The 22,914-nt window shown below is 45.2% G+C and overlaps 1 protein-coding gene across 4 annotated transcripts in view; it reads right to left on the bottom strand.

Moving 5' to 3' along the window:
* The window catches only part of LOC147902876 (NAD-dependent protein deacetylase SRT1-like), a 94,906-nt gene that overhangs the window by 13,188 nt on the left and 58,804 nt on the right, over nucleotides 1-22,914 (bottom strand). For all 4 annotated transcript variants that reach the window (XM_087373163.1, XM_087373162.1, XM_087373165.1 and 1 more), the window contains 2 exons: nucleotides 5,172-5,268; nucleotides 4,724-4,806 (listed from right to left, as the gene is read on the bottom strand). In XM_087373163.1, the coding sequence (XP_087229289.1) occupies nucleotides 4,724-4,806; nucleotides 5,172-5,268 (180 nt within the window). The remainder of the gene's footprint in view (nucleotides 1-4,723; nucleotides 4,807-5,171; nucleotides 5,269-22,914) is intronic.

Here is a 22,914-nt window from a genome sequence, read left to right as displayed (position 1 = left end):
CAGTGATGTGTGTGGGCCAATGAGGGCAGCTGCCCTTGGTGGGTACAGATATTTCATGACCTTGATTGATGACTTTACCAGATATTGCTGGGTGTATGCTTTAAAGGCAAAATCTGATGTGTTTCCAAGCTTTCAGAGGTGGCTGAATATGGTTGAGAAATGAATCAGGCCACAAGCTGGTCACTCTCAACACAGACAGGAGGGGTGAGTATATGTCAAAGGAGTTTGATGCATTCTTGGCTTCCAAAGGCATTGTACACTCATGCACTACTACTTATACTCCTCAGCATAATCCAGTGGCAGAAAGAAAAAATAGAACCACTGTTGAAATGGCAAGGTGCATGCTCAAAGGAGAGTCTTTGCCTAATAAATTTTGGCTTGATGCAGTTATGTGTGCCAATTATGTGTTGAATATATCACCAACAAAGGCATTGAAGACAATCACTCCTTATGAGGCATGGAAAGGCAGGAAGCCCTCACTTTCACACATGCGTGTTTTTGGGTCACTTGCATATGTACATGTGCCATCTCAGCTGAGAACAAAGCTTGAAGACAAGGCAATCAAATGCATATTTATTGGTTACAGCCAAGAGAGCAGAGGGTATCGGTTGTTTCATTCAAATACTCGGAAGGTCATTGTCAGTAGAGATGTCATCTTTGCTGAACATTTAGCTTCTCTTGTGGATTGCAAGGCAAAGCCAGAGATTGATGTGTTTGATACTTTTGATAGTTTGGTACCTCTTTTCCCATCAGGGCAGGATTTTGACCAGCAACCTAAGCCACTTTCAGGCCCTTCCACAAGCAATGATCAGCCCCCTTTACATGCTGATTTGCAACCTCCTCTTCCAGCACAAACTGATCCTACTATTCATGATGCAGTGATTGAAGAAAGGGCTGTCAATAGACTGCAAAAATCAGTTCCAAAATGGCTTCTTGATACCTTAAGGGACAGCAAATAAGATCAGCCTCTTGCTGCCCGTACAAGATCAGCCAACCGTCAGATGCATGGTCACTTCCTTGAGGCAGCACTTCTTGCTACAGCATGCAATGAAGAGCCCTTATGCCACAAAGATGCTTTTGATAGCAAGCAATGGATGGATGCTATGCGAGCTGAGCTCAAGTCTATTGAGAAAAATGACACATGGGAATTGGTAGATCTTCCTCCTGGCAAGAATGCCATTGGTACACTTCCAGGATTACCACCATCAGATGTGCCATTGCCATCGCAGCCCACAGGCATTGGCAAGTGCATCAGCTTGACATCAAAACTGCCTTTCTTCATGGGGATTTGCAGGAAGAGGTATATGTGTCACAACCTCTTGGCTTTGATATGAAAACAAGGTATGCCGGCTGCGTAAAGCCCTTTATGGATCGAAGCAGGTACCCAGGGCATGGTATGCCAAAATTCATGCACACTTACTATCCCTTGGTTTTCAGAACAATTCTACAGAGCCCACTCTTTATGCCCGTGGGAGTGGTTCTGATGTTTTGGTGCTGATTTTATATGTCGATGACATGCTGATTACTGGCCCCGATACTCAGCATATTTCAGATTTTAAGGCTGATTTGCAGCAGTCATTTGAAATGTCAGATTTGGGACAGCTGCACTATTACTTGGGCATTCAGTTTGCTCATGTTGAGGGGGGTATTATGATAACTCAGTCCAATTACATTGGACAGTTCCTTGGACGTTTCCTGTTTGAGGATTGCAAGCCAATCTCTACTCCAATGGAACCTGGCTTCAAATTCTCTGCTTCTGATGGGAGTCCACCATGTGATGTCACCCTCTACCAGCAAGCTGTTGGATGTCTCATTTACTTGTGCCACACCCGTCCTAATTTACAGTATGTTGTATCCCAGCTCGCCGGTTCATGCACATGCCTAGTTCACAGCACTGGCAAGCCAATGAAGAGAGTCTTCAGATATCTTAGAGGTACTCAGGATTTAGCTCTCTTCTATGGTGATCAAGGTTCACTTGTCATTCATGCTTACACGGACAGTGACTGGGGAGGTTGTTCTGACACTAGAGTGTCCCACACTGGTAACTGTTTTTTGCTTGGTAACTCATGCATCTCTTGGCTCAGCAAAAAGCAACCTACAGTTGCCACTTCTAGTTGTGAGGCTGAGTACAAGGCAACCTTCACTGCTACAGTTGAGTGTGTCTGGCTTCGTACTTGCAGATCTTGATATATGTAAGCCATCCTTCACTACTCTCTACACTGACAGCCAGAGTACTTTGGCTATTGCGCGTAATCCAGTCTTTCATGGGCGTACCAAGCATGTTGAGGTTCACTATCATTATGTTCGAGAGCGCTTGTCAACGGGAGACATAGAGTTGTCCTACATTCTGACTGAGGATAACTTAGCAGATCTGTTTACAAAGGCACTTCCTCATCCCAAGTTTGAAGCTTTTCGTCAGGCTTTACACTTGGTTCCCTTTGTTACATGATCTGCCCTGCCTTGTACATTCAAAGGTGGCTATATCCCTTTGGATGAACATGTGCCACCATGACCAGAAAATACCACGTATTTTGCAACGTTTCTAGGATACTTCAGCTCATACCATGGAGGGGGGTTTGTAGGCCATCTTCTCCCGGTCGTATTGATGCCCTATGGGCCCTGGTATGTGCCTTGTAGGCATAGTTATAGGCACTTCAGTGTTCTAGTGCCTTTTATGCCACATAGGACACTTAGTCCTAGGGTCTCTTTCATGTACTTCGTACTTGCTTTCTTTTCATTATTCTAGTGAGACAACTTTCAGCTTTGCCTGCAGTGTCCTTGTACTTTGCTTCTCTCCGTACTTTGAGCCTACAGTAACTTGATCTACTATGCTTTGTAAAGTCATAGGTTGCTATATCCATACAGGATGAACATGTGCAACCATGACATTAGTTCTTCAAGTATTCTTTGACGTGTCTAGGATACTTCAGCCCATACCATGGAGAAGGGTTTGTAGGCCATCCCATGGGCTTCATTGGTTCCTTCTGTTCCTTGGTATGTGCCTTGTAGGCCTAGATATAGGTAGTAGGACAGTTAGGGCACCTATGACATGTGCCATTTAGTACACTAGGTACTACTAGGACACCCCATCCTAGGGTTTCATCATTATGTGTACTTTGTACTTCATTTGCATTCATTATAGCAGTATGGTTTTGCTCGCTGGCTTCCACCTCCATTGCTTCCATTGCTTGTCCTAGTCTATGGATTGGATGGATGCTTTGAAATCTGAGTATACATCAGAATGGCACTTAGGAGTTGTGTGACTTGCCTAAAGGCAAGCGTGCTATAGGCACTAAGTGGGTATACAAACTTAAAAGGAAGGATGATGGCAGCGTTGACTGCTATAAAGCCCGCCTTGTTGCAAAAGGCTAATGTCAGCAGCAAGGAAATGATTTTGAGGATGGGTAAACCCAAGTATGCCCATTGACTTCATCCACAAAAATAACAAAAGTAAGAATAGCCCCCAATAGATGCTGTCGGTATTGGGCCACACACATCACTATGGATCAAATGCAACTTACGGGATGCACCAACACTCCCATCTTTAGGGGAAAAAGACCGGTGCATTTTCCCAAGTAGGCACCCCTCACAAACCTGTTTGGACAACACACGCATCTTTGAGAGATCAACAACCATATCCTATGAATGCAATCTAAATAGGCCACCATAATTCAGATGCCCAAAGCGCATATGCCACAAATGCGTATCTGTAAACACAAAATCAAGTGTTGCAGAGCCTGTCTCTCTGTCAGAGGCATCAAGGGTATACAGACCCTGTCCCAAAGTTCAACTGATAAAAATGATATTACCATTTCTGAAATCTTAGACATCACAAGGGTAACAGTCTAAGATAACTCTATATCCTGATGTAGTGATGGCTGAAATGAATATGAGATTCAACTCGTGAATAGGAGATGTCTTTGCTCTTGTATGATTCCCAAAAAAAAACCACTCTCGTACCACTAAGATGAAGTCTTCTCTGAGTTGAATTCCAAGATCATCTTTATCAAACCACAACCTAGGAATCGAACCACTAAGTGCGCTATCTGAAACTCACTACCTATCAGCTCAACCCCTAGCACTGGTGGTCCCAAGGAAGACACACTGCCTGAACATGTAAAAAAAATGGATCTCCGAGTCCGATACCACAGAAACCTCCTCTACTAGTGATGCATCGATCTAGCTTGCCAAACTACTGCTCTAGCAAGATTCACTATCGAAGTACAGATGATCAATGTCCCCACACTAAGCCCCTATGCAAATGTATAGTCACTTTTGCTTGAAACTACATTTTCTTGGAAGCAGTAATGTACTCTTCTTCAAAATTTTTCCAATACAATTCAAGGATATGTGAGGCATATAGGCCTGATCCTACAACACCGCTAGCAAAGAGGTGGAAACTTCAGGAAAATGCATTGCAAACTTGAATTTGAACTATCCAAATACAGTTTGACCCTAAGCAGAATCTTTACATATAGTTTTGTATATTCTGTTACATCGTGTTCGATGGGCCTTATTATGAATCCCCACAAGGACCAAGGAACGAGAATGCCAAATTAGGTGTAAATGTCTCATTAGATGTGATTTATACAATGAGGAAACCTTCTGCAAAATCAAAAACGTCCCTCTAGACAGCATTTTGATTGAATACTTAAAAGTTTGAATAATCAAAGTGGCAGAAAAGAAAAATGAGATAAAGAAGAGACAAAGGTTTCACGATCACCTCCACATATTGAATAAAAGGCAAGGGAGCTTTTTCACCATGCGAGCTGCCTACACGAAGAGTCCAATGTGCTGTGCGGAGTTCTGTAAAGAAAATCAAGCTTTCCATCAGCCAGCAGACATTTTAAGATATTTCCAATCCAATGCATAGCAGCCAATAAAAGGCTCTAGTGTCTGCAACATAAATTTTTAGTTTGCTTAATCTTACTTAGTTTGCTGAATCTTACCAGATTACACATCTAACAAAATATGAAGCAGAAAAATGGAAACAAGATCCCAGGAAATTGATATAAAATTCCTCCTCCAATTCCAGTAGTTAAATCAGATGGAATGATAAAAATGATAGTAGGAAAAAGAAAATGAAAAATTACAATGTTCTCTGGCCAATTTCAGATACAGGTTATATGTAGCAAGAATCGTGTAGTATAGGAAAGGCAGGGTATACATACTAGATTTTGAGGAGAAATACCAGCTGATCACAACTCTGTCAATGCGCACAAATGGAGGAATTGTCAAACTCAATTTTTTCATGACTCCAGCAATCACCTGCATAAGCACGTGCCCATCAATAATTTCAACATATTAATCAATAAAACAAGGTTACATTTATATCGAGAAGAGAAAAGGTAAGATGATTCAACACTAAAAAGGGTGATTCTTTACCAGTTATTGTAAAAGCAAGCACACTATTATGATCAGAATCTCACTATTTTACGATCAAAACTGAATACAAATGCTCATATAAAATTGCCCAGAATACTCATACAACAATTTGCTGGAGTCAAACATTAAGCTAGCAAACAATGTTAAGATTTGTTTGGAGTCATATCAACTATCAATTTATCATGTATAGAACTGCGGAGGAAAAAAAAGAGTAAGAACTCCACAGAGACAATCAGCATATGACACAACCAGTGTGCATCAATGATTTCTTACCCATGGCCGATTGACCTTAACACTATCACACGAACACGTCTCTATAAATCATTTCCTATGATACAAAACCTAGTCTAAAACTCTCCTCTGGTTCTTGCCCAAGCCGAGTGTTGGAACTGTGGAATGCATTACATGTCAGAAAATAAAACTACAATACAAGTGAGAGAGCTGGCAAAATCGATTCGCAATCCAATCAATATACATAATGTGGAAATGTTGTTACAATCCACGCTAAACAGCCTAGTTAAAAATTACAGATAACTGTGAATTCACAAGACGTAAGTTGTGAATTCACAAGACGTAAGTTGTGAATTCACAAGAGATAAGTTGGCCACCAATTGTCATAGTAGACACCTGTGTGATGAGATGATCTGTCGTTGCATGAAGAATCTCTTCAAATGACCAAGCAGATTGTGCCAAGTTGATTAAATGGGCATCTTGAAGATGCCAAGGATTTCAACAATCGAATGCAGACACTACCTACCCAACTCCTTTGCAGCATTGTACCAAGATTTTTCCCAAGCTAATCGCACACTTTATACTCATAAGTAAAATTAATCCAAGCATTTTATGTGATTAGACAAGGACGCTAAGATTGTCCTAAGCAAACACCCATGAAATCATGATGCTTCAGCAAATAGTTTCCTTTGTCTATGATCACAAAGATAGTCATAGTCATTTTATATGTTACACTATATCATCACTAGTAGCTATAGAACACGAATCATGCCAGCAACAATATTTTGCAAACGCATATAAATGATAAGTAGATGTAGCAGCACATTATGTTTGCATCAGTTTAGCAGCAAACGTAGAGCTGTAACAATACAATATCTTTCTCTTGCAGGTATAGGCAAGAGGATAAGGTTGTATCGAATGCATTCTCATGCATTTGCTTGATTGCATAGGCCACTAACCCACATTCATACTGACACATTTTCTGTTGGTTATGGAATGCTACTTAATTGGCAGATTGGTTCAATAGGGAGGCCTCTGAAAGATAATTATCACTCCCACAAAGAGTCACTAGGGATGCTCATGGTGTACACAGGCTTTGTGTCGAAATTTCCTATAGAAGTGAGCATAGCAATGTAGAGAACCCTCTTGCTAGATTCACTTTGCATAGATCCGTGAATGAGATGAGCTGCAGCACAAATTTTAGGATTCTCCCATGTGGGAACTCTTGAATGTTTTTTTTTGTGAATCCCTTGTTTTGGTTGCTGTCCATTATTGAATTAGGGTTTTGTGAGCTTGATGTAATATTATTTTACAAGTATGTGAACTTCTTTCATAATTTGAATAGTTTTCTCAATGATTCGCAAGCTTTCATTAATGGTGTTTGATTATGCATTGATCTTTTGCAAAACTTAAATTCATGAAACTAGGTGCTTGATTTGTCTTCTTTAGGAATGCATATGGTTTAAAATGATTCGAACTCGGCCATATGCATTTTACAATTTCATGTTCAATCGTGATTGGGAAACTCTCTTGACAAAACTAGATGTTTTTGCATGACATTCGGCAAACTCCGGGAATCAAGTATCTTGGAATCTAGTCCATTGTGGTGACAAGAATTGGCATGGATTTGAAGCCTTTGAATTTGTATCAAATGCACAGCCCTGGTTCGAATGAGTCAACCCCTTCCTTCTTCATTGCTTTCAGGGAGAACATTGGTGGTCATGTTACTTCAGCATTGCAGAACATATGGGATGCTGAATTTATGCCTTCTTCAATTATTGATGGTCACATTCATCTTATAAATCCCTAAAAGGAGGTGCCAAAATTTAATCACACAGTTAAGGGCCAATTACACTACCGGCAAATTTTAGTGAAGGCAATCACCCTTCTTCCTAATTTGATGACATTGTTAACATTCAATTACACTAACTAGCTTTGTGAAGGGCTGCAGTAGTTTGCATAATATACCTTTCCATTCCGTGAGGCTTCTGTGTGGGCTAGACATAGCGCTTAGGACATCGTTATCCATTCCTAGATTTTGAGAAAGCTTATCATAGAGTAGACTGGGGTTTCTTGGAAGGTGCATTCATGGATTTTTTAGTTTTGTGATCCTTGGATCAAACAGGTATCCTCACTTTATAGATCAGCCCATAGTCAAGTTCTTATCAGGGACTTTAGATGGGACAGATTTCAGATTTCTAGATCACTTGAGGTATGACCCTCCTCAGGTGGCTTCACTTGTTTCCCACACGGAGGGGGCTCTAGCGTAGTTGACTACATCATGGGACCTCCTGCCTTCACATCACGCATTACTGACTTCTCTGTTTCACCACTCCCCCCTACGCACGTAGATTGTATGACGTTCCCAACCAGCCAGCCCCGGACTTGTCACACTCACCTCGCCCTACCACTTGCACTCTATTCACCATCGGGGGTGTCAAGGATGCGACATTGAAGCTCCACAACGGCCGAGCGAAAGATCATGAGGGGCTATGCACTGAGTTTATCACATATGGGATTGCTGTCCTAGGCCCGATCTTAGCAAAGCTTTTCAATGACGCAGTTTGCCTTGGCTTCCCACCCACGTGGATCCTTAACACTATCACACCCAATCACAAGGCATGAGATCCCATGAGCCCGGAAAACTACAAGACGATTATGATTGGGCATGTCATGTCCACGATCTATGCATCAGTAGTCGACACGAAGGTCAGCAGGTTTGTAGAGATGCAAGGACTTAGGGCCAAGGGCCAGGCAGGAATTCGGCACGACCACGGAACCATGGATCACGTACTTGCACTCAAGGGTGTCATAGAGAAGGCCAGGTCACAGAAACAGAGAGTAAATGCTTCATGCAGCACAGTTTGATGAGTTTGTGTGTGCTCTTGCTTTGTGGATTTCCGCAAGGCCTTTGCAATGGTCCCACGAGCCTGCCTCGTCAGACGCTTGCAGATATTGGGGTATGACCACGAGATCATATGGGCTGTTATGGCACTCTATGAGAGAGTCTGAGGCCAAGTTTGCACAGGTGCCGGATGGACAGAGCAGATTATGAGCACCACTGGGGTCAAACAAGGTTGCCCATAAAACTGGTTTTGTCAGGCGAGCTGTTGCTGCTCCCCACCTTCCTTGCTGCTGCTTTACCTCCCTTCCCCGCCCCTCTCTCCTCCCTCCCCTCAGCCCTCTCCCTACCCTCTCTTGCCCGCCCCCTTTCCCCGCCTCCTCCCCTGCCTTGCCCGCCCCTATCCCCGCCCTTCCGCCCCCCTACCCCTTCCTCTGCTCCTACCCTTGCCTCTGCTCCGCCCTCCCAACCCCCCCTCTCTCAGCCCCTTTCCCCGCCTCCTCCCCTGCCTTCCCCGCCCTTTCTTCCACCCCTCCGCCCCTTCCTCTGCCCCTACCCTTGCCTCTACTCTGCCCTCCCAGCCCCCCCTCTCTCAGCCCCTACCCCCGCCCCTTCTCCCGCCTCTACTCTCAGCCCCTACCCCCGCCTCTACCCCGCCCCTACTCCGCCCTCTACAGCCCCCTCACCCCGCCTCTACTCCGCCCTCTACAGCCCCCCCCTCTCTCAGTCCCTACCCCCTCCTACCCTCTCCTCTACTCTCAGCCCCTTCTCCTCTCCTCTACCCCCGCCCCCTTCAGCCCCTCTTCCACCTCCTTTCCCCTGCCCCTATCCTCACTCCTCCTCCCTTCAGCCTCTTCCTTCTCCTTCCTTGCAGCATTTTAGTCGGACGACGTTCAACTATGTTCACGTCGGCCTTTCCACCCCGATTGACGATGGCTCAACCTTCAGCCAATCCTCGTCCGTTCCACCGGCCGCAAAAACCATCATTTTCTCAAAAGATGAGTTGAAGCAGCTCAAAAAAGATACAGAGCAGGAGAGCTCGACTTCGCTCTTTGCTCACATCCATCGGTCCCACCCTTCCAGGTTATAGGCCAAGGACTGGATGCTCGCCGCTCTACCTGGAGACCTCGCAGGGCACTTCTCAGATGTTCGTCTGCTTGAGCGAGGTTTCTTCTAGATTGTTTTTTACTCCTCGAAGGTAGCACGTACAGTGCTTTAGGCTCGTTCGTTAGCACTGGGCTCCAGTAGGATTTTTCTGGCCCCTTTTTCATTGGGGTTTGATCCTGTCGAGGAAGACAGCTGGACGACGTCACTCTTCATTAGATTTCCAGGCCTTCCTCAGTTGTACCATCGACTGCTACATACCATTGGAGCTGCCTTTGGAGTGGTTACTGAGATCCCCCCTCTCCCTAAGATGCATACCTCAACAGCAGAGGCAGTCAGGTCCGATGAAATACCGCGTGTCAGGGTCATTGTCTCTGACCCTAACATCTCAGATGACCACATTATGCTTCAGCGTCTAGATGGCTCCTTCTTTAGACAGAGAGTCGAGATTGCAAGGAGACATGATCAGTGTAGGATTTGCAGGACCCTTGGGCACTTTGCCAGAGATTGCCCAAGGAAAAAGAAAAGACAAAAAAGATCCACGAGTGCGCCTCATAGCTTCACCCGACCTGGACCTTCTTCAAGACCAGTTCCTACCGCCTCACGCGCTGCTAGACCTTCGACTTCATAGCCAGGACCATCAGCCTCTCGTTCTGGTACTTCTACAACACGGACAGGACAGTCAGTACATCCTGCTTCGATCGTCCCCCGTTGGGTGCCTGTCAGAGTTGGTGAGTCAGTACCTCAGTCTACCACTGACGGGACCGCAGACCCGTCTCTTCAGGCAAGAGACATCCCTATCCTGGTTCCATGTGCAGATGAGACTGCTGCTCCTGACCTTGTTCAGATACAGGAGCGCTCATCTAGGGAGAACCTTTTTGCAAAGACCCATGCTTTACTTTGAAAATAATGACAAAATTGTGGCTAAGGTCATGCACTTGTGGCCACATCTGTCTACACCTGACAGAGGTAAGGGGGTTATTGGTTCCACTCCTCCTTCCGCAGGGCTCCTTCGCACTCCTGCACCAGAGGTACTCCTTCGCACTCCTGCGCTAGAGGTACTTCGCATGAATTCATTTTCAGTTTTGGCAAACTTGGCTGAGTTTGACACAGAGGAGTTTGTACCCTCCACGCTTGGGGAGCACATCTTCCATGACAGAGTTTCCCCCTCAGAGTAAGGGTGTGCTTTCCCCAGTTGACTTTCCTTCTCTTGATAGGAGGAATTTTTCGCAGGAGAGGGTTTTCTCCGCTACCAGGTCGGGTAGGATCTTCCATCCGGGCCTCCTCCTCTCGAGATGAGGATTGTCAGATGGAACGTTCAGGGCCTCGGGGGTGTACCTCACCGCCGCCGCAGGCAGTTGATTTGTAACCAACTTCATCTAGGTGTTACTAGGGGTCCCATGGACATTCTGATGATTCAAGAACACAAATTGGATGCCAGGGATTGTTCCAAGTCGGGTAAGCTTGTTTCAGGCCACACTTTTTGGTCACCCGCCTTGGGCACCACGGGAGATACTTGCATTTCTGTTTCTTCTTCTATACTCCTCTTGGTGATTGGACACAAGATCATAGTCCCTTCCAGAGCTCAGTGGATTATACTTTTGATTGATGGGCATAAGGTTGGTCTCTTAAACCTTTATGCACCCAATTCTAGAGGGGATCATATTCTCTTTCGGAAGGAACTGCTCTCTTGGTCACATATTGCAGATGCTTGGATTATAGGGGGCGATTTCAACATGGTTGAAATGCCCTTAGACAAAAGGGGTGGTAGGGAAGGTGGCATTCACTCCCTAGAGAGAGCAGCGTGGGATGCCTTCCTTTTTTAGTATAGTGGCAGGGATGCTTGGCATGATGATGCTTTTCACACTCAGCCACATTCTCTCATGTTTTCTTGGTCGAACAAGAGATTGCAGATGCCTATACATGCACGGATTGACATATTTTATGTGGATGATTGGGCTCTTGACAGAGGTGGTACTGTTTGCATTGCAGCTGGGGTGTCTACTTCGGATCATTTTCCAGTGGTTTTGATGGTCTCAGATCCCCATGTGAGGTGCCGCTCTACCAGTGTTAGGATTCCATATTCTTTCTATGCAGAGGAGGTCCTTATAGAGACTGTGTTGAGGACCTGGGTATCTCATTTGCAGGATGGGCAGCTTTCTCCTTCAAACTTAGCCACACCCCTCTCTGATATCAGTGACTTTTATCTTTCACTTGCTCATATCAGAAGGGGTGAGATCCTCAAGCGTGAGATAGGTATCTGCCAACAGTTGGTTGCCTTACAGAGGGAGGAGCGGAAGAGACCTACAGATGCTTGGATTCAGGAGCGCCTTGCTGCAGCAAGGGCTTAGCAGCAGCCACTTTTAGATCAGAGAGCAGAGTATGCCTTTCACGCCAGAGAGTCATTTTGAACACAGAAGGGAGGTAGGGTCAACAAGCAGTTCTTCTCTACTCTTGGCCCCAGACATAGTAGGGAGAGCATCTCACAGCTTGTTGACTCAGGCTGAGTTCTTCAGACACATCCAGATGCCGTCTTGCAGGATGCCACCGATTTCTATGCCTCCCTTCTTACAACACATCCAGATACTCAAGCCACAGATGATGCTAGAGTGGTTATTTGGCGACACTTACCTGGGTTGGTGACAAGGGATATGACTGTTTCACTTGATGCACCCTTCACCAACATAGAGTTCAGGACTGCCCTCTCTGCTCTTCACAAGGGCAAGTGTCCTGGTTCAGATGGACTTAACCCCCTTATTTTTTATTTTGGGGATCACATTACCTCAGCCTTGGAGGGTGTATGGGACTCGGGTGAGATGCCAAACTCACTTACGGAGGGCCTCATTCATTTGATTCCGAAAGGGGGTTGTAGGTATTCAGTGTCTCAATGGAGACCGATTACCTTGCTGGGTACCTTGTACAAAATCCTAGCTAAAGCTATCAGCCTTCGTTTGCAGCCCTTTCTACTAGATCTTATCCATGATACGCAGATGGGTTTTGTGCATGGCAGGAGCATCTTTGATAACATCTTTTCATTTTGGGAGGCTTCGGATTGGACCATGCATAATGGCCACAGGCTGGCCATTCTACTCTTGGACTTTGAGAAAGCTTATGACAGGGTAGACCGGGGCTTTCTGGAGGGCACACTACTGGGGTATTGACATAGGGTTCACTTGGATTCAGAGGGAAGTCTCCGTCAGATATCTCGGATGCCAGATTGGGTTGGGCATCTCTTCGGCACAGCAGTTCGCTCCCGTGTTGGAGAGTATCAAGAGGAAACTCATCTTTTGGAGTTCAGCCAGACTTGACCTTGCATCAAGAGTTGTGGTTGTGAACCAGGTATTGTTGGCCACTGCTTGGTTTGTTTGCTCATGTAGATCTAGAGGTTGTATCGCTCAGCTCATGAGACCTATTAGGAACTTCCTATGGAGCGGTTTAGATGGCACCTCAGATGTTATAGCTAGGGTGGCTTGGGAGACCCTCATTCTCCCCATAGGAGAAGGGGGTCTCAATATTGTTGACTCGAGCTTGCAGTGTATGGTCTTGCTGTATGGTCTTGCTCTGCAAGTTTGTAGTACGTGGATTGATGCCTGGACAGGAGCCCTGGAAGGTTTTTTTCTCACGCAGCATTCAGTCTTGCACCCCTTTTCATAGGGGAGATTGGTTGGACAGTAGCAGATGGATATTTACTTCAGCCCATCTCAAATCCCCCCCTTTCCCTCTCATGGCTGCTATTCTAAAAGCTTGGGGTTGCTTCTAAAACACACTTCGCAGAGCTCCACTCACTTCTCGTGAAGAGATTTAAAGGCAGCCAGTCATGTGGAATGACTCGATTTTGAATCATCATGGCAGGCCACTTGGAGTGTCACATTATATGCAGTGGTCTAGATGGGAGAGGAGACCTGCCTCTACTGTAGGTGCTTGTTGGCAGGCCTTTATGAGACTTCAAGAGGATCAGAGACTTTTAGCAGTTGGCCACCTCAAAGGGAGTGCACTCAGGATACAGCAGATACAGGCAGCCATTCCGCCAGAGTGGATTGACATAGATGACATGCCGCTTACAGAGTCCACTTGGTGGGGAGCGTTCTCAGGGACGGGCATTCCGTTACAGATCATTTCATTGCAGGATGCACATGAGGATACCCTTGTCTTTGATGTTCAGTCGGGAGGCAGACTTATCAGACCTTCTGATGATATTATTTTGGAGGTTGCATTTCAGTCTGTTAGGATTGTAGGATTCATGGAGTGGGGTAGGGATTCACAGTGGTATCTTGACCCTAATCCTTTTCTCCTTGCACTAGGGTCTTGGAGACTCTGGCTGTATGGTGGTTCCCCTATTAGGTTCTTGCAGTGGGACCCAGGGGAGTGGGAATGGATTGATGAAGGGCACTGAGAGAAGAGCTTTTCCTTCTTTCGCTACATGGTTAGAAATGCCAGAAGGTTTCAGCTCAGCAGTAGAGGTTGGAGTCCCTCCAGAGCGCCACATTGGGATAGTTTTCAAATTTCCACAGTTGTGCGGAAGAACTTTTGGCGTAGGCTCTGGAAATCCCTCAGGAATAGAAAGGTCACTCTTTTCTTTTGGCTTTCTATTCATGGAGGGAACCCTACTTGTCCTCGTTGTCACATGGCAGTTGAGTCAGTACAGCATTGCCTTTGGGAGTGCAGACAGGCGAGGACGATTTGGAAAGGTGTTGCCAGGATTTTCAGCATCTTTCATACAGCACCTTTCTATATGACCTGGGGTTCAGTGGCTTAATTATCTCTTACTGGCCCACAGGTGTTTTTCGAGGGACATGATCCAGATCCAGCTTTCATTGTACGGCGACACTCAGTGGATTCTTGTTCCCTCCAAGATGTTCCCCTCACTCCTTTCAGAGCTACTCATGCCTCAGTAGACACGTCTTGGGAGATTTTGGCTAGCATTGCAGCTTGGCATATTTGGAGAGCCAGGTGTACAGAGGCGATGGAGGGTATCCAGGTTCACCCTCCCCAGACTATGGCCAGTATTTGGACTGACACAGTACACACTCTGATGGCCATTTGGGCGAGCATGCAGGGATCCTCCAGAGGAGCCACTGCCAGGAGAGTTACTTTTTTAAGAGTTTGGAGGGGATCTCCTTTCTTCTCTGAGTTTCCTTCAGGGTTGAGATGGCATTTTCAGGCTCCACCTTGGTTCTTTATTAGCTCACTTTGAGCTGTTTTTTCCTCGTGCATTGCATGATGTACTCCCGCATTTGAGCTTGTACTCGCGGTTTTCATTCATACTTAATGAAGTAATTTTCTTTTTAAAAAAAAACAAGGTTGCCCACTATCACCAACCTTGTTTGACCTCTACAAAGACGAGCGCGAGACCTTCATGGGATCACTAGGGGGGTTGGTTGCTCTCTTGCAAGTACTTCGATTCAGATTCTCTTATACGCAGATGATGTGGTTCTGATGTCCTCCTCTGCTAAGGGCCTCCATTGACATTTAGATGCGCTACAGGTTTTTTGTGAGTCACATGATTTGAAGGTCAACCTTGGCAAGACCAAGGTTATGATCTTCAACACTGTAGGTTCAAGGAAGCGGAAGGAGGTACAAGAGTGGAGCAAAGTGCTGAAAGCCGTCACATCAACAACTAGAGAAAGAGATACAAAGTATAAATAAAAGGGAACCCTAAGACAGAGTGTCCTAGTGGTACCACTAGTACTAGGTGTCATAAGACGCTAAAAGTAGGTGACCTAAGTGCCAATAACTAAAGATACATGGCACAAACGGGGCCCAAAGGGCATCAATACGACCAGGAGATGATGGCCTACAAACCCCCTCCATGGTATGGGCTGAAGTATTCTAGAAACGTCTCAGAATACCTAGGATTTTCTAGTCATGTTGACACATGTTCATCCTAAGGGATATAGCCACCTATGAATGTACAAGGTATGCCAGATCATGTAACAAAGGGAACCAAGTGTAAAGCATGTCAAAAGACTTCCAACTTGGGATGAGGAAGTGCTTTTGTAAACATATATGCTATGTTGTCCTCTGTAGGAAGGTAGGACAACTCTATGTCTCCTGCTGACAACTGCTCTCGAACATAATGATAGTGAACCTCAATGTGCTTGCTACGCGCATGAAACACTACATTACGCGCACTAGCCAAAGCACTCTGGCTGTCAGTGTAGACCATACTGGAGGATGTTTGGCAGATACCTACCTGATCACCATAGAAGAGGGCTAAATCTTGAGTGCCTCTGAGATACCTGAAGACTCTCTTCACTGCCTGCCAATGCTGTGAACTGGGCATGTGCATGAACCTTCTGAGCTGGGATATTGCATACTATAAGTCAGGTCTGGTGTGGCACAAGTAAATGAGACATCCAATAGCTTGCTGGTAAAGAGTCATATCACATGGTGGGCTCCCATCATGAGCTGAAAATTTGAAGCCACGGTCCACTGGAGTAGAGATTGGCTTGCAATCCTCAAACTGAAAACGATGAAGGAGCTGTCCAATATACGTGGACTGTGACATCATAATAACCCCCTCAACATGAGCAAACTGAATGCCCAAATAATAGTGCAGCTGTCCCATGTTTGACATTTCAAAAGCTTGCTGCAAATCAGCCTTGAAAGCTGCAATATGCTGAGTATCAAGGCCAGTGATCAGCATGTCATCCACATATAAAATCAGCACTAAAAATTCAGATCCACTCCCACGGACATAAAGAGTGGGCTCTGTTGGGCTAAAAACCAAGGGACAGTAAGTGTGCATGAATTTTGGCATACCATGCCCTGGGTGCCTGCTTCAAACCATAAAGGGCTTTTCTCAGCCGACATACCTTGTTTTCAGAGCCAACAACCCCAAAGCTACGAGGTTGTGTCACATAAACTTCTTCCTGTAGATCCCCATGAAGAAAGGCAGTCTTGATGTCAAGCTGGTGCACTTGCCAATGGTGATTGGCTGCAATAGCAATGACACATTTGATAGTCGTAATCCTGGAAGTGGGAGCAAAGGTCTCCTCAAAGTCAATGCCTTGTTGTTGGGCATACCCTTTTCCAACAAGACAGGCTTTGTGTCGATCTATGCTACCATCAGATTTCCTTTTTAATTTGTAGACCAACCGGGTACCAATGGCATGCTTGCCAGGAGGTAGATCTACACTCTTTGCTGTCAAAAGCATCTCTATGGCATAAAGGCTCTTCATTGCAAGCTGTAGCAAGGAGTGCAAAATCAAGAAAGTAGCGATGCATCTGTCTATTCCCTAATCTTGTCCGGGCAGCAAGAGGTTGATCTTGTTTGCTGTCCCTCATCTGGGAACTTGCCTTTGCTGTCTATTGACACTCTTTCTTCAATCACTGCATCATGAATATGGGGATCATTTTGTGCTGGAAGAGAAACCTGCAAATCAGCATGTGTTGCTGGCTGATCGTTGCTTGTTGGAGGGCCTGCAGGAGGCTCATGTTGCTGGTCAAAATCCCCCCCTGAGGGAAGAAGAGGTAACCAAGAGTCAAAGGCATCAAACATGTCAACTTCTGGCTTTGCTTTGCAGTCCACAAGAGAAGAAGCTGAATGTTCAGCAAAGAGTACATCTCTACTTACAATAATCTTCCCAGTATTTGGTTGGTACAACCAATATCCTCTGCTCTCCTGGATGTAACCAATAAATATGCATTTGATTGCCTTATCATCAAGCTTATGTCTCAGCTGAGATGGTACATGTACATATGTGAGACCCAAAAACTCTCATGTGTGAAAGTGAAGCTTCCTACCTTTCCATGCTTCATAAGGTGTAACAGTCCTCAATGCCCTTGTAGGTGATCTATCCAGCACATAGTTGGCACACATCACTGCATCAAGACAAAATTTATTGGGCAAGGACGTGGCCTTAAACATGTATCTGGCCATCTCCATAGTGGACTTGTTCTTTCTTTTAGGAACAGGATTATGCTGAGGAGTGTGAGGAGTAATGCATGAGTGAACAATGCCCCGTGAAGACAAAAAAGCATCAAACTCATGTGACATACTCTCTGCCCCCCTATTTGTGTTGAGGATGACAAGCTTGCATCCTGATTCATTTTCAACCATATTCGGCCACATCTGAAAGCATGAGAACACTTCAGATTCGTCTTTTAAAGCATATACCCAGAAATATCTTGTGATGGCCTACATACACATCTCGAGCAGTCATGCATAGAGAGCAGTCTACATTCGATGGATCGCCGGTCGAGATTGTCTCCTCATATACCTACTTGGGTGTCGTCTTCTCTTGTCCGATTTTCACGATGAGGCCAACGATGTAGGCCCGTTTGAGCAGGGGGTATGCCTCACTTGCTCGCTTAGAGAGACAGTGCTTCCACTCACACTTTCAGGACCCCCGGACCAAGGCTCTTCTCTTTGACTCCTTGGCAGGCATGGCAGCAGCCCTTGTTGGGGGACGGATCTCTCAGACACAGAGTGGGCTCGGGTAGAGCGACTACAAATGCTCTTGCTCTTACGGATGATCAGAGGCAAGCCATCAGTGCCACATCATATCATTCAAGATGAGTTCGACGCATCTCCACTGTAGCTAGATGTGGCATTCCAGACCATTACCTATCTATACTGCGTCAGACAGTACGGGTCCAATATAGCGAAGCGGCGAAGGTTGCCATGGCTGGCTCTGTCTTCATCCATGGACCTCACAAATAGTGGGGATGAGAGAGCTTGGTATGCCCAGACACATAGGTGGTTCGAGAGATTGGGCTTCACATAGACAGACTGTATCTCTTCCAGTACAGCTTAGACGCTCCATCTATCCCTCTAGGATACCATGAGGTGAACCAGATCATTTGAGAGGATCTACTACAGTTGCACACATTCAAGACCTGGTTGGAGCCAAGGGAGCTTCTAGTGAAGCTTAATTTCTCTAGAGACCCCTGCCTGCACATCTCTAAGGAAGACTTCATTGTCCTGCCGGAGTACACTTGGATCCAGTGTAACCAGAAAACGTGTTTCGCCCAGGCAAAACGTGTAGAAACGTTTCTAGGCGAAATGCTTAGTGTGTATGTGTGTATCTGAGAACTCTTTCAGAGAGAGAGAGAGAGAGAGAGAGAGAGAGAGAGAGAGAATCTGGAGATAATTATTTATGTTTGATATATAATTAATATAAAATACAAATTTTTAGCCCGTTTCTAGACGAAACGCCTGGCAAAACCCAGAAAGGTTTCGCAAAACGCGTTTCTCGAAATGCTTCTAGAAATGTTTCTTGTGACACTACTCGGATCCATTTGCCACACTCACTGAGGATCTCTATCGAATAGTTTCGAGTCTCATCACACCGACTCCGGATCGAGAGCGGACAAGCTGAGGGGATACCCAGGGAGAGACACCTATGCACATTATGTGATCGACAAGAGGTGGAGTTAGATGAGCACTTCGCGTTCAGATGCCCTATGTACTACGAGATCCGCAATCGATACCATTGCCTTTTTAGGGCCGATTTTGGGCCACTATCCAGACTTCTCTCATACCCAGACCAAAGATGCCTCGCTGCCTTCATCCATGAGGCGGTCCGCCATAGGGAGCACTTACTCAAGACACAGAGACACGCTTTAGGCACATGGCTGACCCTTCTCAGAGCAGGATCACGGAGTTCTTCCAGTCAGATCACACCAGCCTTGCGGCCATTGATAGCAAGCGCAGCAAAGATAAAAATCCTGAGACACGCCGCACTCGACAACAGACGGACATGTAGATCACATTAAGCGACCTCCCATCCATATTCAAGCCTGGGACATGACCTACATGGGTTACGATAGCCCTAGTCAAGAGCAGACTCATTGCCAAAAGATCGAGACGGGCAGCACCCTACAGACAGTCGCCAGCGCTCCATCACTGGCTACAAAAATCAATACCTCTCTGACACACATATACCCTTGTGGGGGTGCATTGCATTGACCAGAGCCAACCAGCCTTGATGGTGATTGATGGTGATTGACTCGATGATGATGATGATGATGCCATTACTGATGATATGACTATGTACTACTTAGCACCTAGCATTCAGCATGGGTGATGATGCTCGTTTAGTAGCTCCACCCTTTCTGCTTGTTGTATGAGTTTTTTATCAGTCTCATAGACCCATCGGTCTTCCGAAGACTTTAATAAACTTTCTTTCTTTCTTTCTTTCTCCTCCAAGAGGGAAGGCCAGTAGCCTTTCAATGCAAGAAGCTTTCTTCCTCTCAACAGAATTGGCCAACTCATGAATTAGAGTTGTATGCTGTTGTCCATGCTTTGAAAACATGGAGACATTATTTGTATGGTTCAAAGTTCTGTGTTGATGTTGATCATGATACTCTAAAACACTCTGTAAACAACCTGACTTGAGAGGCCGCCAAGCTAGGTGGGCAAAACTCATGCAAGAGTTTAACATGACGATTCGATACCGAAGAGGGAAGGAAAATAAAGTTGCCAATGCATTGTCACGCATTATGCACAATATGAGTTTCACGGTATTAGAGAGTGCTCTAATGGCGGAGATTAGAGAAACTCAAAAGGTAGACAAGTTCGTCTAGAGCCTTTGGCCTAAGGCTTATGTGCTTAAACCCAGGGAAAAGGATGACATGGCATCCAAAAAAGGCCAAACTTATGTAAGATATACCATAGGGGATGGTATCCTAAAAAGAAATGGCAAGGTAGTAGTATCTAATCAGAATGATCTTAGGCAGAGAATCATTCAATAATGCCATGATAGCCTGTGTGCGGGACATCCCGGTGTCGAGAAGACATATGATCTCATAAAATGAGATTTCTTTTGGCAAAAAATGAAAAAACATATTCATGAATATTTGCATGTTGTTTTCCATGTCAAGTGAGTAAGGCAGAGCAGGTGAAGTTAGCACATGGGGGTAATCTGTCCATGTCGAGCCCCAATCTCTCAAACCACCTGCATGTGTGCATACCAACATCTCTAATCTCCCTCAGTTGCTAGGGTCATTGAAGAGAATAGTGCTAGCTAGGGTGTCTACGTCACCCTGAAGTGCAATTGCAGTATCCTCTGACACAGTGCACATATATGATGACCTGGAATGCCGCATCAAGCGACAATGGAGACGACCCAAACTCAGCCTGAATGATTTGGTGGGGAACTGATGGCTTACTACGTATCATCCACGATAGCATGAGAAGCTGGAGACGCCCCGAGCCCACTCTGCAGCAAAAGTTCTGGTCCCCAACAGGGGCTATAATACATGCCTGCTGGCCGTACCAAGGAGTCAAAAAGGAGAGCCGTGGTCCAAGGGTTTGGAAAGTGCGAGTACAAGCACTATCTCTCAAGTCTGGCTAACGTCCAAGGGTTTGGAAAGTGTGAGGAGAAGCACTATCTCTCAAGCCTAGCTAACGAGCATATCCTCTGCTCAAACACGCCTGCATCGACGGTCTCATCGTAAATATAGATACAGAAAAGAGAACCCCTAGATAAGTGTATGATGAAACAATCTCAACTAGCGATCCATCAAAAGTGAAATACTCTTTATGCATAGCGGCTCGAGATGTGTTGAGAGAGAATACCCCTCGAGTGCAAGGGTCAAAAAATCCAAAATGAAGCAATGTATCTTTAAGAAACCCAAGTTTACTCTCTCATAAGATTTCTCAAAATCTAAGAGTAGAATAGGAATTTCTTGACCGCTAAGTTTAGCCCCCACTCAGAGGCCTCCCTAAATGAAGGAGAAGGTATTATTTAAAAAACTACATTCATGCACAAAGCAGTTTATGTATCATGGATCAAATCCGGAAGTTAAGGTCTGACTTTGCTAAAATTACAGACTCTACCCCCATCTGAATCCAAAAAGACTCACGTGCATGGTAAGAAAACTCAAGCCTCTAATTCTAGAAGAAATTGTTGATGAGCCCTTGCTACAGCAAGGTGTTCCTTGACCCAAGCATGTATGGTATCTTCTATTCTTCCCTTTGCAAGGTTGTCCGCTGTTGGTGGATGGCAATCTCATGTTAAGAACATTGTGTCTCCTGGTCCTTAGAACTCAGTACTATGCTACCAAAGCAAGAGGAGAGCACACATCATCATACAGATAAGACTCCCATCAACAAAAAACTACCACCTCTGCATTAAAAGCCTCTAGAATCCATACTTTGGCAAACACGCAATGGTGTGTGGCTCAAAAATGGTAATAATCATTGGAAATTGATCTAATGAAGAAACCCAAGGGCAAGACAAACCATGCCACCTCTATCCAAAGCCCAATCATCAACATTGAATTCGCTCAATCCATGTATGGATGAGCATTGAACGCCTCCTATTTGAGTAGAAAAATAGAAGCGAAGAAGACATGGCATGAAAGGCATCATCAGTTCAACAACCTCTACCCTAAGAATGAAATATCAATGCATCTAATGAATCACTCTCAAGAGCTGAATGCAACATTCCCTTCCCCCTCTTTTATCTATGGGTAACTCTACCAAGTTGAAGTCACCTCCAATGATCCAAGGATCAACAATAGGGGCCCAAGAAAGAAACTCCTTCCAAAATAGGGGATAAATATTAAGAAAGACAATCTTGACTCCATCAATCAAAAGAATAATCCGCTATGCTCTAGATGTAACAATGATGCCATGGCCACCCACGAGAGGGAGAATGGTGGATGAAACTGACATGTATATTTCCTTGAGGGAGAATAGTGCAAAGTGCAGCAAACCAAAAGTGCAACTAGAAAGCTATTTACCTCACCTCTTACAATCCCTATCCCCAGTTTGTACTCTTGGAGACAGAGAACATCACTGGGTCCCCCTAAAACGCCTGAATGAGGCTGATTACTTACTAGCTATCTTCGATGGTGATCAGGAATATTACAAGACACTAAATGTTCCGGCTAAAAATCCTCAGGCTTGGAACTACTTCCTGACCTAGTGGTGGAAGCATCCGCTGAATGACTGCCTCATCTCTTGGCAAAAGTATTCGATATAGAAATAAAGAGCGCCTACTACTATCATCCAATGGAAGGAGAGGAAGACCTACCATCCAAAACTGCAGAGAAAGGGGAAGCAACAAAGGAAGGCATAACCTCTGTAAACTCTCCACAATCAACCAATCGTGTAAAGATATTATGTTGTAAAAGTTAAAAGAAGGGGCACCCTCTAGGAGAAGGCCAAAGCCTGAAAGGAAGAGGCAACCATGTCGAGTAAAGCATAAGTCTATGCCCTAGTAGAAGTATCAATAGGCCTACTTCTTGGAGTAAAAGTCAAAGGAGGCTCTCCACCTGAAGGAAGCATCTACTATGCTGAGGGAGAAAGAGGCTGTTACTAAGGCTAGGAAGATTGCAACTGGCCAGAACCAAGGGAGCCTTAGTACATTAGATTGTAATTACAAACCTGCCATCCCACA

This window comes from Dipteris shenzhenensis, chromosome 4, assembly GCF_047967505.1.
Source record: "Dipteris shenzhenensis isolate YYH24624 ecotype China chromosome 4, Dip_SZ_1.0, whole genome shotgun sequence".
In the NCBI taxonomy this organism is placed as follows: domain Eukaryota; kingdom Viridiplantae; phylum Streptophyta; class Polypodiopsida; order Gleicheniales; family Dipteridaceae; genus Dipteris; species Dipteris shenzhenensis.
The sequence above is the reverse complement of the archived record's forward strand: the minus strand, read 5'-3'. Positions and strand labels throughout refer to the sequence as shown.